Source organism: Gavia stellata, chromosome 32 (genome assembly GCF_030936135.1).
Source record: "Gavia stellata isolate bGavSte3 chromosome 32, bGavSte3.hap2, whole genome shotgun sequence".
In the NCBI taxonomy this organism is placed as follows: Eukaryota; Metazoa; Chordata; class Aves; order Gaviiformes; family Gaviidae; genus Gavia; species Gavia stellata.
In genome coordinates this window covers 116,077-132,363 of record NC_082625.1, presented here as the reverse complement: position 1 = coordinate 132,363, position 16,287 = coordinate 116,077, and the positions used below count along the sequence as shown (strand labels likewise).

At 49.4% G+C, this 16,287-nt stretch overlaps 1 protein-coding gene across 13 annotated transcripts in view; it reads left to right on the top strand.

The window, feature by feature from the left end:
* Positions 1-16,287, top strand: part of CELF5 (CUGBP Elav-like family member 5) — a 39,854-nt gene that overhangs the window by 22,315 nt on the left and 1,252 nt on the right. For 4 of the 13 annotated variants that reach the window (XM_059831686.1, XM_059831685.1, XM_059831695.1 and 1 more), the window contains 7 exons: positions 6,809-6,937; positions 7,533-7,612; positions 8,587-8,733; positions 14,654-14,798; positions 15,477-15,623; positions 15,836-15,898; positions 15,986-16,069. In XM_059831686.1, the coding sequence (XP_059687669.1) occupies positions 6,809-6,937; positions 7,533-7,612; positions 8,587-8,733; positions 14,654-14,798; positions 15,477-15,623; positions 15,836-15,898; positions 15,986-16,069 (795 nt within the window). Of the gene's footprint in view, positions 1-2,362; positions 2,370-4,146; positions 4,164-6,808; positions 6,938-7,532; positions 7,613-8,586; positions 8,734-14,653; positions 14,805-15,476; positions 15,633-15,775; positions 15,914-15,985; positions 16,070-16,287 lie in introns of all 13 variants that reach the window. The other 9 variants (XM_059831693.1, XM_059831689.1, XM_059831688.1 and 6 more) reach the window with 5 other exon arrangements.

Below are 16,287 nucleotides of genomic sequence, written 5' to 3'. Positions count from 1 at the left end.
TTTTCGTTGTTGTACCGATACATTTCTTTTCCTCTTCTCTCCATTCCTGCATCTGCCTCTCCATGCCTTGTGCTGTTGGTGCTGCCTCTGAAAGCAGTTTAGCAGTGGGGAGGGGAAAATTTGTGTGAGACTATTTGTCCTGTAGGGCAGCATATCCTGCATGCTGTGTTTAGATTTGGAAGGCTTTTGTTTTAAATTTTAAGGGGTCACTTCCAAGCAGTATGTAGTGACTTTCAATTATTGCACTGGCAGGAACATGAGATATCTTTTATGATATTTTATATGAATGTGCGTATTTATGGTTGTGTGATCCTCCTTTAAAAAAAAGAAAGTTTATCTGTTTAAGTCAGATCATTTTTCCAAATAGAATCTATGACTTTTAATTATTTACTTGAGGAATAAGACACCTGACTTTTACTGGAGTCAGGACATTTTTATTCCCTTGGGCTGTAATGAGAATCCCAGACGTGCCACCTATAGACATGCTCCTTTTGAAAAGAACCGTGGCTTAAGCCTCCAAAGAAATGCATGCCTAAAACACATAGGACTGAATTCATCTCACCTTACTTCAGCCCCTGGGTTCAGGGTTGAGTTTAAGGTCCTTGTCCATGCTATAGACAGTAAAAAGAGACCAGTGTTTTCAGGGTGATTCACTCTCTCACTCTTGACACCAATATTAGGAGTGGATGAGCTGTCCTTTAGAGGTGCCTGCAGTGGGGATAGAGGAAGCTGGCTGCTCACTGACACCTCATATTGCCTCTAGATACAACCATTAGGTGGTCAATCCTTCCCCCACCACACTGATTTTAAAAATCTGCACCCCAGATTTCTAATTAATTCAGGAATTGTGTAATTGTATCTGAGGTTATTCCTAATGAGTCTTTAAAAAAAAAAAAAAAAGGCATAGGAGACTAGGAAGGCCTTTGCCAGTTGTACCAATAACTCAACCTCACAAAACCATTACATATGCACAGTGGCAGATCCCGTGCGCTCTCAGACTGTAAGACATGGCTGCATAGAACCCTCACAGCCAGCACAGAGACACAGGCAGTTGTACCTACAGAGGGATGTCCTGTATGTGCACTGCTTTGCAAATACATACATGTGCCCACTTGACACACACATTCATAGGCAAATGCACACATTTACCTTCACCAGTACCACCCATGCACAGCTGATGCCCCTGCATTAAGCCCTCGCACAACATCAGTAAAACCAGACGATTCAGGCAGTGAACAGACCACTGCAGCTTTGTTTTCTTAATAGTTGGTGTATCTCTGTTGAGTGCGACTCTGGAATCTCTGGTGTTTAATACTAGGCTGAGGTAATTTCTGCAGTCTTTCTTTTGCTGGTGGGGACACTACTAGGGACTCTCTTCTAGACACAGCCACCTAGTATGACAAAATGTCTTGGGACTTAACATCTCTGATGCCTCAGCTCCTCTGTCAAATTGAGCTGAAATAGGCCAACATGTTCAAAAACGGGATGTTGATTTGGAGGCAAGCTTTTGGTCAAGGCACTGGACTGTGAAATCTCTAAGCTTATGAAAAGTGCCACAACCTCTAATGACTGCAAATGTCAGGGCATCAGCTCGGCTTCCCGTGGAGAAGGTCATAGAGAAAAGCAGCCTTTGGAGTCTGAACACCTGCCTGCCTCCAGCCCATGTGCCTAGCTTCCTTCTAGTTTCACTGCAGAGCTTAGAAATGAGTAGCTCCCTCAGGATCCATGACAAACTGGAATTTTTCCTGAGGCAGAAGCAGCATCAAGACAGCACCCTATGTTTGTCTGAGTCAGATTGATCTTTCCAAAGGTTTCTGTCGTGATGCTCCACTTGTCGGAGAAGTGGATGAGCAAGTTTGCAGATACGGGAAGAGCCATTCCCTATAGCAATAGCCCCACACTGGCAGGAGGTAAAAGAAAGATTTGGGGCAGGGCAGAACTGCTTGGACTAGGAATTTATCAAGGGAACAGCTGCATGCATCAGTGAGGCTCTGCTCTGCATTATCCTTGAAGGGAACCTCTTTTATCCTCTTCAGGGACTGACATTTCTCACATTAAGCACCCTGAATTAAGTACATGAAGTTAGAGCACCAGAATTTGTCTCCTGGTCTAAGAGATGCTAATTTTTGTGCCAAAGGGGCGGTTTTGGCCAAGCCCCACAGGGGCTGTATGGGTATATCTGGATGCTCAGTGTTACTGCACCCTGCAGAAGGAATTCACTAGTAAAAAGATGCTGCCTGCATTAGTTCAGAGGGGGACCTGTGATTCTGGTGCAGGCTTTGTCAGCTCTTTCCTCTTTCCTTCACGCCTCTGATGTGAGCCCAGGAGTGCTAGGAGGAGATGGAATGAGGGGGCAAAGGAGCTTGTCTGTGCTTCTTGTGAGATGTGGAGCACTCTGCTGCACTGATGTGATATGACAGCTAGCCCAAGCCCATTAGCACTGCCTTAGAGACAAGGAAGCTCTCTGCATACCCAAAGAGATTTGCTGTGTCCCACCCACAGCCAACTTCTTGAGTGGGCTTCTTCCCTCTCCTTGATCCTTGCTGCTGACAGCTGCTGGCCAGATGACCTAAATCCACTGGGTTTAAAGAGCAGCAGTGTCCAGTGCTTGTGTGCTCTCTTCTCTCATGGCCGAAGCATTCAGCCTTAACCCCTCCCTTGTTCCTGTGGGATCTTCATCAGCAACCTGCTCTGCACTGGCCCTCCTCCTGCTGCCTGGGTGACTGACTGTGTCCAGAGCATGTTTCCATGGGAACTCAACAGTCAGAGATCAGAGACAATTTTCCTGGTTGCTGGACAGCATGGGAAATTGCTAATCAGAGGGTGAAAAACAAGAGCTGGAGAGAAAGTGAAGTAAAAATGGCAGGAGGAGGGTGTGCTGTTACAAGTGGGGGAGAGAAGATCTTCCAGCGCTGCAGGAGTCCCTGCTGGGGAGCCGGTGTCCCACAGCAGTGGCTTGAGGATGCCAGCTGATTTGGGATCGACCCCTTTAAGAGTGGTGACAGCAGACATCAGGTGAAAAGGCTTGCAGGGTTTCAGCCCAGTTGTGGAGAGATGGGGGAGCTTGGTTATTGGTAGGGGAACGCCCCTATTTGGAAGCTGCCCGAAGCAAGAGGGCACTAGATCATGGGTTCCGCTCCAACATATGGAGAGGGAGAGAGGTTAGCAGCAGAGGAGCCCTTTCACAGGTCCCCAATTGCTGCAAAGAGGCATCCTAGGGCAAGAAGCCTGGATCCTTTTCCTACGTGCATTCTTGGGAACTGGGCTGTATGAAATGAAAATAACTGTGAAAAAATCGTTCTTTTACATTGTCAGTGACTTCACCCCGTTCTAATATTGCCGTTCCAGGCATTCAGAAAAGGTTCAAAACCAATAGGTGTGTATTTTTATATTTGCCTTTACAGGTACCACAGTTTTAACCTGTTCTGCATAGCCAGGAAGGCTGACATTTTTTCCTTCCAAATTTAAAAAAGGAAAGCTGAAATTTCCACATAAACACAGGACTTCCAAAATGTTACGGTAGTGAGCCCTGTCAGACAACAGAAGACCTGCAGTGAAACTGCAAGAATGGAGACTAGCATCCACTGTTTCAATGGACCTTTCCCAAAGTGCAGGGTAAAGAAAAATGCTTTTGATGCAACAGAAATGATATGAGGATGAAACCACAAGAATTATCCAGGAAATTTCAAGGCCCTCTGAAAGAGAAAACAACTAGTAACTCATAGTTTAATGTTGATTTGATGGCAAGTTGACAAGATTCCTTTTCATTCAGTGCCTCCATTGCAAAGTTGTTGCTTCTTGCATCCATTAGACTGTTGCTTGGCGGAGACTTAAGCTTTGGGTGGCTGTGGTAACCATCAGGTCTTCGCGCTGAATTAGTGGTCAGCCAAAACTGGAACCACTTACCTGACTCTCCGCTGGTTACCCACTATTCTTCTGCAAAAACCTCACTTTACACAAAATCAGATCCAGAAACAAAAGGCCAATGTTACAAAAGTAACATTACGTCCATGTAGCTGTATGTTTCCCGTACCTGGAGTTCCAGCTTTTAAAATTTCTAATATAACTGAATTTCCCAGTTGTCTTGACACTCCCCCCGCCACCCTGACCCAAACAGCCAGACAACCTGCTGGGGTCCCTAAAGAGCAAGGCAAGACCATCGAGTGCATTTCTGGCTGTTAAGTCTTACTCCACAATTATTTGCTTGTTAGTTCAAAGAACAGAGGGTTATTTTGCAGCATCTAAAGTCAGTACAAATATTTCCCAGTGTGTTTCTCCCCTTTGTTGATGTGTTTTTTGAGGAACTCCTGCTGTGTTTGCAATCCAAAGGCCACAGCATGGCGCACATATCTGAAATAAGGCCTGGCTGCAGCTGCAATATAGATTCAGGATAGAGGAAGGGGGAACACCACAGAGCTCAAGTGTCCCCTCCCATAGCCAAACTGGCATCACATATGGCACCAGGTGATGTTAATGGGACCACAGAGCTACTGCTCCTTTAGTTTCCATTCTTCTCTCCACCTCCCAGTAAATATGTTCCTGACCAGTCCCATTTTTTTCCACTCCCCTTCCAGTCAGATTTTTCACCTTCTCTATGTGCTGTTTTTTGGCTGGTTTGCCCACCAGCATTTCTGAGCTGTCCCTTGGGTGGGGGCAGATGCTGTCTTACTGCTAAGAAGGCAGCTGTACAGCATCTGGTTTATTAGCTCCTGTGCCTTGGCTGAGGATTACTGGGCATTGCCAGAGCACTGAATTTTGGATGGACTCAATCAGCTGAAATAGTGTCTCCAAAATGGAACCATTGTCATGCAGGTGCAGGGAGAAATGTAGAAAGAATCGCAAGGAAAATGGAAGGAGATGAAATTCCCACAGGTTCAGTTATCCAGGGAATCATGAAAATGGGGAAGCTGGGAAATTTGGCCTTTAAAAAATATTTCAGCTACTTCCAGTGATACAAATCCGGAGTATCTGTCCGGGACTGGGTATGAGCCTTAGATGCAGCACTTTTAACCCTTTATCTGTGATGGATCAAACTGGCATCTGTGTTACATGTACATCTAGTGCCTAGTGGAGAGCTGTACCTGCATGAGCTTGTGCTTGGGCTCTGTGGGGTGGTGCAGCCGAAGTGGCTCCTGTGGTGACTGCATGGTGGAAGAGTGCATCTGTCTGCACATCCCTCTTGCTCACTGAGGAAGTTTGTTTCTAAAGGCACCTGCTGAGGCTGGGTCAATGTGCAAGCGTGTTCCTGTGCATGCATGAGCCTATGTGCTTGTACTTTAATGTTGTGTGTGTGCATCTGCTTTTCTGCAAGGGACCGATGGCATGTGTAGATACTTCCTGCATGTGTTCCCAAGTGTGGCTGTATGTGGCAGAGCAGCGTGGGCGAGGCAGCTTGCTTACTTACCTGGGCGGGAACCATCCTCTGGGCCAAGCAGAGAAAGGAAGGGGCTGGGGGGGTGCTTTGCCAGCAGTGTGAATGTCTAATGTGTCATCCATTCCTGCCATACATACACACCACCACCCCTGTAGCCTGCTATGCTGCTGTAGCTCCAAGACCTGTTGTTTTTCAGGTCACTGCACTCTCAAACAGATAGCAGCTTCCTTGCTATTTTCTCTGACGTGCGTCACATTACATTGGTTTTGTTTGAAGCCAGCCCCTCTGATCCTGTCGCTAACAATAAGGAATCCTCTCTCACTGCTCCTCCCAAGCCATATCCTGACACATTTGCTCCTATGGGCCATGTCTCCCCATGCACATTTGGGGCAGTGGGGGAGGGTTAACTCTGTAGTGGGCACAACTATCTCCTTGTGAAAAATGGAGATTGGGCTGGCATTTAGGCTGGGATTTTAACGTGCTATTTTAATAGCTGTTCACAGCAATCTGTGGAGGATGTTGCCCCAACCACTGCTGTGTTTGTGCTGGATGGCATCAGGCTGTGTCATGGGCCCCCGTGTGTACTGATGGGGGTAGGGAGGGGGAGAAAGGACTATGTACCTTTCTTCCCACCGTCACACTTGGCCATCCCAACAAAACCATAACCCTCACTTCTCCCTTCTGATGGAGGAACCCAGAAGGACCCTGAGCTCAAAATCCTGGATGTGTTGGCCAGCCTTCCAGCCCCCTGCCAGTGTGACATGGGTACAAAATGCCCTTGGAAAGGGAGTGGGAACCATGGAGCTGTTTGTTGGCCCTCACCCAACTGTCTTGCATTTGGCTGATCCTATCGTGAGGCAAATTGGGACCCAGGATGCCAGGGTTTATTCCGGGCCTTAGAGGACAGCTCGGTAGACATACTGGTTAGACTGGCGTAGGGAAGGGCAAATTGAAGCTAAGATGCTTGGTTACGTAGCAGCTGTGGAAACAGTGATCTTGGAGAGAAGGAAAAGGAAACATAAGCCAAGGGTCCTGGAATTTATTCACCCTGCCTGGGTTGGTCTGCTGTATTTCCTAAGATACCTTTTGGACTTCACATATTATTCAATAAGAGTATAATTGCCCAGGCAGTTCTACTTATTACCATTTGTGTTGGATCATTCAAAGGAAAGGGCTAATGAATAGAAGGAAATTATTAGCCTTTTGTTTTCCTTTGGGGAGGGTAGGGCAGGGGAAGCCACAGAAACCTTTGCAGGTGTGAGGAGCTTGGGAGGACCCTGCATACTCACCCCTGGAAGCATTTCAGCCAACAGCAAATTATTTCTGTGCCAGGCATGTTTTCAACACTAGGCTGTTTTGTGTTTATGTGTCCCTATCCTCCTGCTTTGGACTGTAAGCCTCATAGAAGGTTGATGTTTCTGTGTTTGCCCCTAGGGGACAGGAAGCTCTTTGTGGGCATGTTAAATAAGCAACAGTCAGAGGATGACGTACTCCGGCTCTTTGAACCATTTGGGGTGATTGATGAATGTACGGTGCTCCGTGGACCTGATGGTAACAGCAAAGGTGTGAACCCCTCTGTGTGTCTCGCCCTTCTCCCTGCTCTTCAGGTAGTGCTCACCTGCCTCACCACCTGTGCCTCCTTTCCACTGGGGCACTTATTCCCCCACCCCATCTTTATAGGAACCCATATCACAGCCAAGCATAGGGAGCAGGGCAGGAGAGTTGTCTGCTGCAAGGAAAGATTGGGGAAGATGGGCAGAGACTGAGATGAAAGGAGGGGAAGCAGAGCACGATGAGTAGCTGGGTTATCAGGATCACTAGTGAGCCTGTTGGCTCAGTCTGGGTCTGCAATTTGAAATGTTTGTCCCCACAATTAGGAGTGCACAGAGAATTTGGGGAAGAGGTAAGCAGGGGCAAGGATGGAGATGGTGACATCATCTACATAGTATATCACTGAAGTAGCAATTTGAGACCCTTCCTGTTTTTTCCAGGATAGAGGGCTTGGGATGAGTCATCCTTTTTGTTCCCTGCTTTCTTCGGATGGCTTTCCTTTGCCCTGCCTGAGATCCAGATACTGTCTCTTGCGTGATGATGCAAGGGACACTTTCACAGCAGTCCTGTCACTGCAATCTCCTGTGCTCTTTCTGTCCCTTTCCAGGCTGTGCTTTTGTAAAGTTCTCATCTCACACAGAGGCTCAGGCAGCAATCCACGCACTCCATGGCAGCCAGACAATGCCCGTGAGTATAAGGCCAGGGTACCTACCCTCGTCCTAATCGTCTTCCCATCACCCTGTTGCAGGGACCTCCCCTCACTGTCCAAAACGATGACAGGTTCAACTGCAGTTTCCAGCTCGTGTGGTTGTGGGGGCTGGGTGTGTGTGTGTGCACATCTGTGCTCTTGTCTTTGGGGAACCATCCTGTCTCCTGGGCTGGTGTGTGTGCATCTATGTCTGTCCAGACTGGTAGTGGCAGCACTTATAGCTATAAAGGCTAAATAAAAGAGAGCCAAGAACCAGGCCACAAATTTGTCTTGGAGACAGCCAGCTGGAGTAGTTCAAAACTGAGCGGGGTGCAAGCCTAACAATTGAGCTACGTGACCAGTCAGGACTCCAGTGTCTGAGCACGCTCCCCACCTTCTCTTATTTAGGCAGTAGAGGAGGCCTCTGGGGCAGGCTGGGTGTGGATGGGAACGCTTCGTGCATTGTGTGGGGTTGTGTAGCCGCAGCTGTGCCTTCTTGTGCAAGTGGAGCTGCAGTTGTGATCTTGTCTCTCACAATCTCTAACCTGTATTGCTGCATTGCTCCAGCTGCCAGGAACTGCTCTGCCTATCCAGCCAAGCTCATGGTGGTGGAAAGATGGTGCTTGTGGCTGACAGCATCCTGGGTGTTCCTGGCTGCACCATCCATCACCTGGTGAATGCAGACAGGGGTGTGTGCACCCACTTGTGCAGCTGTGCAAGGCCCAGGGTGTGAGGGGAAGGGCGGGAGAGGGAAGGGTTGGATGGACAGATGGATGGATGGGGAAGGGCACAGCCCAGGTTCCAGGCAGCTCCCGAGCACTTTCACGCCAATATTTGCTCTTCTGCTCCTCTTCCCACTCCTCTCTGCTGCCTTTTCTGCCCCATCCCACCTTGCCTGACTGCTGACTCTCTGGCTGTCCCATCGCCTCTTCTCCCCCTGCCTCCTCTGTCTGTCTCCTCTCTCTGTGCCTAGGGCGCCTCCTCCAGTCTAGTGGTGAAGTTTGCTGACACAGATAAGGAGAGGACCCTGCGTCGTATGCAGCAAATGGTGGGGCAGCTGGGGATATTCACTCCATCTCTCACCTTGCCGTTCAGCCCATACAGCGCCTATGCGCAGGCTGTGAGTATCACGCGTGTGTGTGGGGGGGAAAGGCTGCCCTCTTGGCTATGGGGCATCAACGTACCTGGGCTTGGAGACCACAAATGGGTCTCTGTAACAAATGCGTGAAAGCTTCCCAGCACCTGGGAGTTGTTCCTGGCTTCAGTTTCTCCGGTCAGCAGCCTAGTCTTTGTGTATTTATCTCCTGGAAGGGGTGACAGGAGAGAGCTGGGACCTTCTCAAAGTGAGGCTGGATTTCTCTGATGTGGTGTAGACTGGCGGAGGTGTCTGGGAACAGGTCAAGCATGATCCAGTGTCTTTCTGTCTTGTTTTGAGGACAGCTCAGAGCCATGATTCCTGGGTGATGTCTGCCAGACATGGCAGTCTGCCAGCTTGTGAACTCTTCCTCTGGGTCTATGGCACAAATGTGTGTCTCTCTTTGTTGTTGGAGCACCATGAGAGCCCTGGGCCCAGCCTCATGTGTTTATTTCTCTGCTGAAATTCTCAGGAGGGCCCTAATCCCCCCAGTGCTGTCGTTGGCTCCCAGGGTTTTCTCTCTTGGCTAGTGTGACTGTGGGGTTTGCAGGATGCTACAGAGGGAGCAGTGGGTGGCAGAGGGTCAGAGGTGTTTCAGCAGTCTGGCCTCCGCTGGCAAGACTGTGCTTTGGATCTTACTGAGAGAACCTCATTGCCTTGGAGCAATGGTGGTGATTACCATTGATGTTTGAGGTTGGCCCCGAACTCAACAAGCCCCGATCAGCTGTGGTGGAGCATTTTTTGGGTCTTCTTGGTGACTGTCACTTTCAGGTCTCTGCTACCAAGTATAAAGCCCATGGAAGGAGGCTCAGACATTGCTCAAGACATGAGAGGTGCTTGTGTCAAAGAAAGAACTCAAAAGTAGATGTTGTTACTGTTTTTTTTTTGGAGGGGGGGGAGGAGGAACACAAATAAACCTGTTTTTCTCATATATGTGGACACCTCTTCCACCTCTGGCTTCAGTGGCTACTTGGTGCATCTCCCTTCCATCTACATGACAGAGAAGGAACTGTTTCTCAGTTGTTGGCCATTTCCTCTCAAAGAATCCCCAGAAATTGCCAAATGCCATTTGAGTGTGTGGCAAGAGCATGGAGTAGGAAAAGAAAAGAGGCAATACATATGAGGCTCCATACCATTGGGGAATTTTGGGAACCAAACGTAGAATTTGTCCAATACAGATTATTTGATTCTTCTTGTGTAATGAGGCTAACAGCTATACCATTCCAAGCACCAAGACTTCCAGCAGACGAATGGGTTAGAGGGGAGAACCCTTTCTGACCAGACACCAGTATCTCTTGCCAGGACCAATCTTTTCTATCCAGCTGTGTAATCCACAAGCCAGCTGTACCTGAGGTCTAAGGTTGTAGCTTAGCTCAGCTGTGGGTCAGCTATGAGATGGTCATTCTGGTGTATCTTCTGTTGTCATGGAGACGGTGCTAACTTGGGCACGATATGATGGTGAAGGAGGCAGGAATGGACCACACAGTGAGGTTATGGTGGCAGAAAGCACTTAATTAGCTTATGGTCCAGGGTGTGTAAGGAAGGAGAGCAGCGAGACCTTCTAGACTTGGTCTTTAAGTGCCCCCCAATCTTCAGAAAGTCCTGGTGATGACAAGAAGCCAGTCAGACCTAGGCTGTGCTCCTTGCTTATCTGCATCTTCTTTCTCCTCAGTTCTGTCTGTAAATTTGTTGCTTTGTCTCTGAGTCTTCACTGGCCTTCTTGCTCTGTGACTTTATTTTGGCTTTCCCCTTGACTCAAGACTCAGCTTGTCTCACACTCTTTCAGGTTTTTTCCTCCTTTTCCTTTCCACAGGTTTTGGTTCTCTCTCCTTCTTCTTTCTGAGGCACTGACCTCACACCTGATTGTTTCTTCTCTCCCAGTCTTTGGTCTCCCTTCTCCCAGAGGAGAGATTCTAGCCAGTTCTCATATGCATACAGTGTCCCCATCAGAGGGAGAAGGTATCAACCCTTTGAAATGCCATGTAGTATCTCTGGAAGTGGGGACAGAAGGGAGGGATTTCTTTGCTGAACCTCCTTACAACACCTCCAAATGTCCTGCTGTCATAGTTTAAGCCCATCCAGCAACTAAGCACTACACAGACGCTTGCTCACTCCCCTCGGTTGGGACAGGGGAGAGAATTGAAGAGTAAAAAGTGAGAAAACTCGTGGGTTGAGATAAAGACAGTTTAATAGGTAAAGCAAAAGCTGCGCACGCAAGCAAAGCAAAACAAGGAATTCATTTACTACTTCCCATCGGCAGGCAGGTGTTCGGCCATCTCCAGGAAAAGCAGGGCTCCATCACGTATTAACGGTTACTTGGGAAGACAAACACAATCACTCTGAACATCCCCACCTTCCTTCTTCTTCCTCCAGCTTTATACGCTGAGCATGATGTCATATGATGTCATATGGTCTGGAACATCCCTTTGGTCATCAGCTGTCCAAGCTGTGTCCCCTCCCAACTCCTTGTGCACCCCCAGCCTGCTCACTGGTGGGGCAGTGCGAGAAGCGGAAAAGGCCTTGAGTCTGTGTAAGCACTGCTCAGCAATAACTAAAACATCCCTGCTTTATCAACACTGTTTTCAGCACAGATCCAAAACATAGACCCATACTAGCTACTATGAAGAAAATTAACTCTATCCCAGCCAAAACCAGCATACCTGCCATGGGCAGCTCTTGGGAGCTGGGAACACTGGTAAGCCAGGACTCAAGGGAACTCCAACATAGTTCATGCTTGCATGGTGCAGGGCTTGGAGTAGTAGATGCTGCACCCAAGGTTACTCACAGGCCCAGGAGATGCAGCTAACAATTACGTATGTGGTTAAATCAGATTGAGAGGAACGTGTGCTGCTGGGGTGAACTTGTGCATCATAGGCATTGGTTCTTACATTCACAATTTAATATGCCAACAACTTTTCTCTCCCTGTCCCCATGGGATGTGCTGCCTCTCCAAGCCACAGCAGTCCCCAGAGTCCTTGGCCTAGGAAGAAGAAGTTTGGAACCTGGGTTGTTTGATTTTTGGGTTTGGTTTTTTTTTTTTTAGTTGGATGTTTTAAATTTATATTAATTGCATTTTCCTGTAAAAACTGTCTCAAATTAAACATGAAATAATCACAGACTATGTTAGGTCTAAAGTTATTCTGTTACTCAAATATACAAAATAAGATATTAAAAATAGCCAAATACTACATGTTAGCTGATACAGTTTGTAAGAAAAATTCTCATACTTACCTGGGAAATATGACTGGCTAAGCATCTGGAAGCAATTTATTTCATTGCTTAAACCAGGTTTTGATCCCAGGTGCCTCTTCTGCAAGTGAAAAGTGAGTATTTCCTTAATTTCAGTTTATTCAAGTTGAATTCAGTGATTAGTTCAGACGGAATCAGGGAACTGAGTGGGAGCTGAAAAAATAATAATCTGTCAATACGAAAGAGGCCTGAAGTCAGTTTACTAACTGCCAGTTACTAACAGCCAGTGCAATTTACTAACTGCTTATAATGCTTGAATCTTTCTTGTATGTCATAAATCAGTTAGTTCTAAACACAAAACATAGTTTGTTCACACACGCCCCTTTTCTTTCTGCTCTTATGGTTCATTATGGTAATTTTATTTAAGTAATGAAAATTTCAGAATGCTAGTTTGGTGCAAGTGCAGTTGGATACAGGTCTTGTTTCAGCTAGAGCCTGGCACAGAACAGGCATTAATGAGAAAAAAGAAAATCAATATTCATCTAGTAAATAAGAAAGGCATTGGTTCCTGCATCCTTAAATGGGAACAGTGTGAAGATAGGACCAGGAATATGTCCAGACTGCTTGCCATAGGGACACCTTCCTTAGAAGAGTTTTGTGCTCTCAGGAAGGCCATATTTTGCTGTAATCCTGGCTCAGGGTGACTGGTTCCCAGTAACGGGAGTGAGCGCTGCTTCAGGGGAATCACTCCAAAGACAATGTGGCAGCAAATAGATGAGGTGATTTCAGGGCGCTTGCTTTCTGGAGTCAAGTGGTAGTGAACTCCTTTGCTGTCAGTCAGGCCTGCCTGCCTGCAGAGACCCTGCTCTGTGGTGTGCCTGGGAGTGTCCCACCTCTGCCCCAAAAAGGGCTCTCCCCTCTCCCGGCGCTGCTTTGCAGAGTCAGTTCCACCCCAGCTGCTTTGCTTGTGCCAGCTTACAGAGACAGCAATGCCGTGAAATTAGGCAATTCCTCTTCTTTTTACACAACAGCAGTAATCAGCTTCTGTGTAGAGGAAACTAAGGGAACGTTTAGCTAGCCATAAACTTTTCCGAGTTACCAGATTCTCCAGCTGAGACCTGGGCCAAACTGGCTTACTGACTCAGCCATTTCTGGATGAGGCAGGTTGCTTGAATGGGGTATATTTATGTTGCAAAGCAGACTGTGGGATACTGTTGTAGTTAATGTAAGGAGGATTTGTATTTTTCTTGGATTTTGCCATGTGCCATCCCCCAGCTCCTCCTGTGGAACTGTACAGTTTCCAGAGAGCTGTGCCTGTGCCTCCCCTGCTCTTCTTGCTTGATGGTGAAGACAAGGCTTATAAAGTGTCTAGATAATTTTGCATCCACAACTCAGTCTTTGTTATCACTGCACTCTGAGTGCAGTCTGATTTAATCTTATGCTCCAGAGCACCAGCTGATGGCCAAATAGGACCAGAAGGAGTTTTCTTCTTCCTCCTAACCCTCCTCCCAACCTCATGTCCCACACTCCCCCCCCCCCCCCTTTTTTTTTTTTTTTTGCATTGTGCATCTCTGCCTAGTCAGGTGTGTTATAGGACCACAAGGAGCTGCTATCCCCCAACCAGTGTGCAGGCCTCTGCCAGAGCAAAGACTGAGCTTAGTGGCTCATGGGGCAGACCTCAGACAGCAAAGCATGCAGTAAGAGCTGGGCAGTACGGCAGGGTGCACATACCAGAATGAGCTCCACGTGTCTCCCAGCAGCAGCAGCACGGTCTCCTTGCTGAGGCTGGGCAAAAGGAGAGGGATTCGGACCCCATTCCTCAAGGCAAAGCTGTGTTATTTAATACCTGGCACTGTCCCAGTTGACGTGACAGTGCTCAGAGGAGGGGGTGTGGCAGGGAGGCAATGTCGTTGCTGTGCCTGATGGAGTGGTAGGGCCTGTGGTGAAAGGGTGCTGCTGGGTGCCAGGAGCATACCCTTTCCCCTGCCCTCTTCCCCAGTGCAGGAGCTCTCTGAGCAGGAAGGGCCCATCCCTACGGCCCAGCGCGTAGCTGAGTGAGTGAAGACCCCTCACGGCTGCTGGCATGCGGAGAGGGCGAGGGTGGGTGGAGGGCTGTCAGGCTATGGCCCCGGCTTTTCCGAGGCTGCCCGCCTGGACCTCCGCCTGCAGGGCGGGAAGCTGTGCCCAGCTCTCCACGCACGGCCTGGCCCAGGCCGCCGACCCGCCTCGACAGGGGTAGCCCTTGCGTGAGTACGTAGCCGCAGGGAGCTCCAGGCGCACCTCGGGGGCCCCCGGGCGCGGGGACCGTTAGCCGGGCGGGGCGCGGGGCTTCAGAGGACGGCGGCGCGGCCGCTCGCCCCGGCGGGTCCCGCTGAGTCGCGGGAAGTTCCGGGGCAGCCAGCGGGAGCCCGGCGACCCCCAGTGGCGGCTGGGGGAGATGGCGGGGCCGCAGCTCCGGCGCGTCCCCGGCCACAGGCAGCGGCGAGGGAGAGGCGGAGGCCGCGGTGGTCTGCGCAGCCTCCCCGAGCTCCGCCCGCGGCTGCAGTGGGGCCCTGATGGCGGGAGGCCCCCAGCAGCGCGAGGCCTGGGGTGAGCGGAGCGAGCCATTGAGCCGTACGTGGCCCCGAGTGGAGTGAGATCCCGGCCAGCGCGAGGCCCTAAGTGGCGCGAAGCCCTGGGCAGCATGGGGCCCTGACTGCATGGTCCTGCCTTGCAGCTGATGCAGCAGCAGACGACAGTTCTCTCCACGTCCCACGGCAGCTACCTGAGCCCAGGCGTCGCCTTTTCGCCTTGCCACATCCAACAGATCGGTGCCGTCAGTCTCAACGGGCTGCCAGCCACTCCTATTGCACCAACATCAGGTGAGGGCCTGATGTGGGCCAGGATGCAGCAAGTCCTTCACTACCAATGAACCTCCTGCCCCACCACTCAGCACAGTGCTCATACAGGTAAAACAGTTCCCACATCCCTCCGGGCTCAGCATCTGGATTAGGCCACTCTTTTCTAACAATGCAGCCTCTGAGGACAGCAGTCCCTAGGTCTGTGCGTATTTCTGCAACCTCCGTGACACCCTCACATGTTCAACGCACGTTCTCTTGTCCTGCTGCTGTTCCTCTCTGCTGCAGTTTTTCCCTTTGATGTAGTAAAGAAGGACCAAGTTGCCAGGACTGCACCTGACTCTGAGTACAGCAGTGCTATTGTTCATTATCCTCGTCCCACAGTAACAGCAATAATGCCTATTAGGTTTGAACACCTGTCAAGAACAGGGCTGTATCATGCTAGGTGTGGTACAAACCTGGATTGAAAATGTTCCATCCCAAAGCTCTGACAGCAGGGAGGACTAGCAATGCTGCGCACACTCTTCTCACTAGTGCTGCATCTAACTTTGTGAAGGCTCTAGCACTAGTCTGTCACCTCCATGTGCCAACGAGAAGAGATAATGGCTTCATACACAGCAGTCTTGCCAGACAGATGGAAGGAGGGAGCGTGGGCTTTGTGGGACCTCGACTCTCATGGGATGTCCTCTTCATGCTCTACAGGGCTACATTCACCACCTCTCCTGGGAACAGCAGCCATGCCAGGACTGGTGGCACCCATTTCAAATGGCTTCACTGGAGTGGTACCATTCCCAAATGGGCATCCAACCTTGGAAACAGTTTACACCAATGGCCTTGTGCCATACTCAGGTACGCAGCGCAGAAAAAAAAAAAAACCACAAACACCCAGAAACCTCAGGAACTGCAATTAGCTCCTCTTTTCTGGATTTCCCCCACAGAACACTTTTTCTAGCTCCCTACCAGCCAGGCACTGAGACTCACTTGTTGGGGTGGGGGGAGAGACAGAGAGAACACAGGAGTGATTACCTTTGCTGTGTTTCTGATTATGTTATTCTCTGCAGCCCAGAGCCCTTCAGTAGCAGAGACTTTGCACCCAGCCTTCACAGGAGTTCAGCAGTATGCAGGTACCAGCTTCCCTTGTCTCCCTCAGGCCCTTGTGTGACTGACCAGATCCTCAGGTAAACAGTTTGTTCTGTCTTCCTGAAATACAGCTGTGTATCCAACCCCTACCATCACCCCCATTGCTCAGAGCATTCCTCAGCCACCTCCCATCCTGCAGCAGCAGCAACGAGAAGGTGAGGATCAGGGTGGGAATGTGTGTGTCTGGCGGGGGTGGGATTTGTGTAGCTCATCTTCTGCATCACAGAACCAATGGCGAGGAGACAGAACTAATCTTTGTCCATGCTAATCTTTCATATTGGAGCTGGGTTACAGAACCAACCATGTCTCTGCAGTGAATAGACTGGAAGGGTTCAGAGGATGCTTGTCATGCAAACTTTTTGAGCTCATCCCT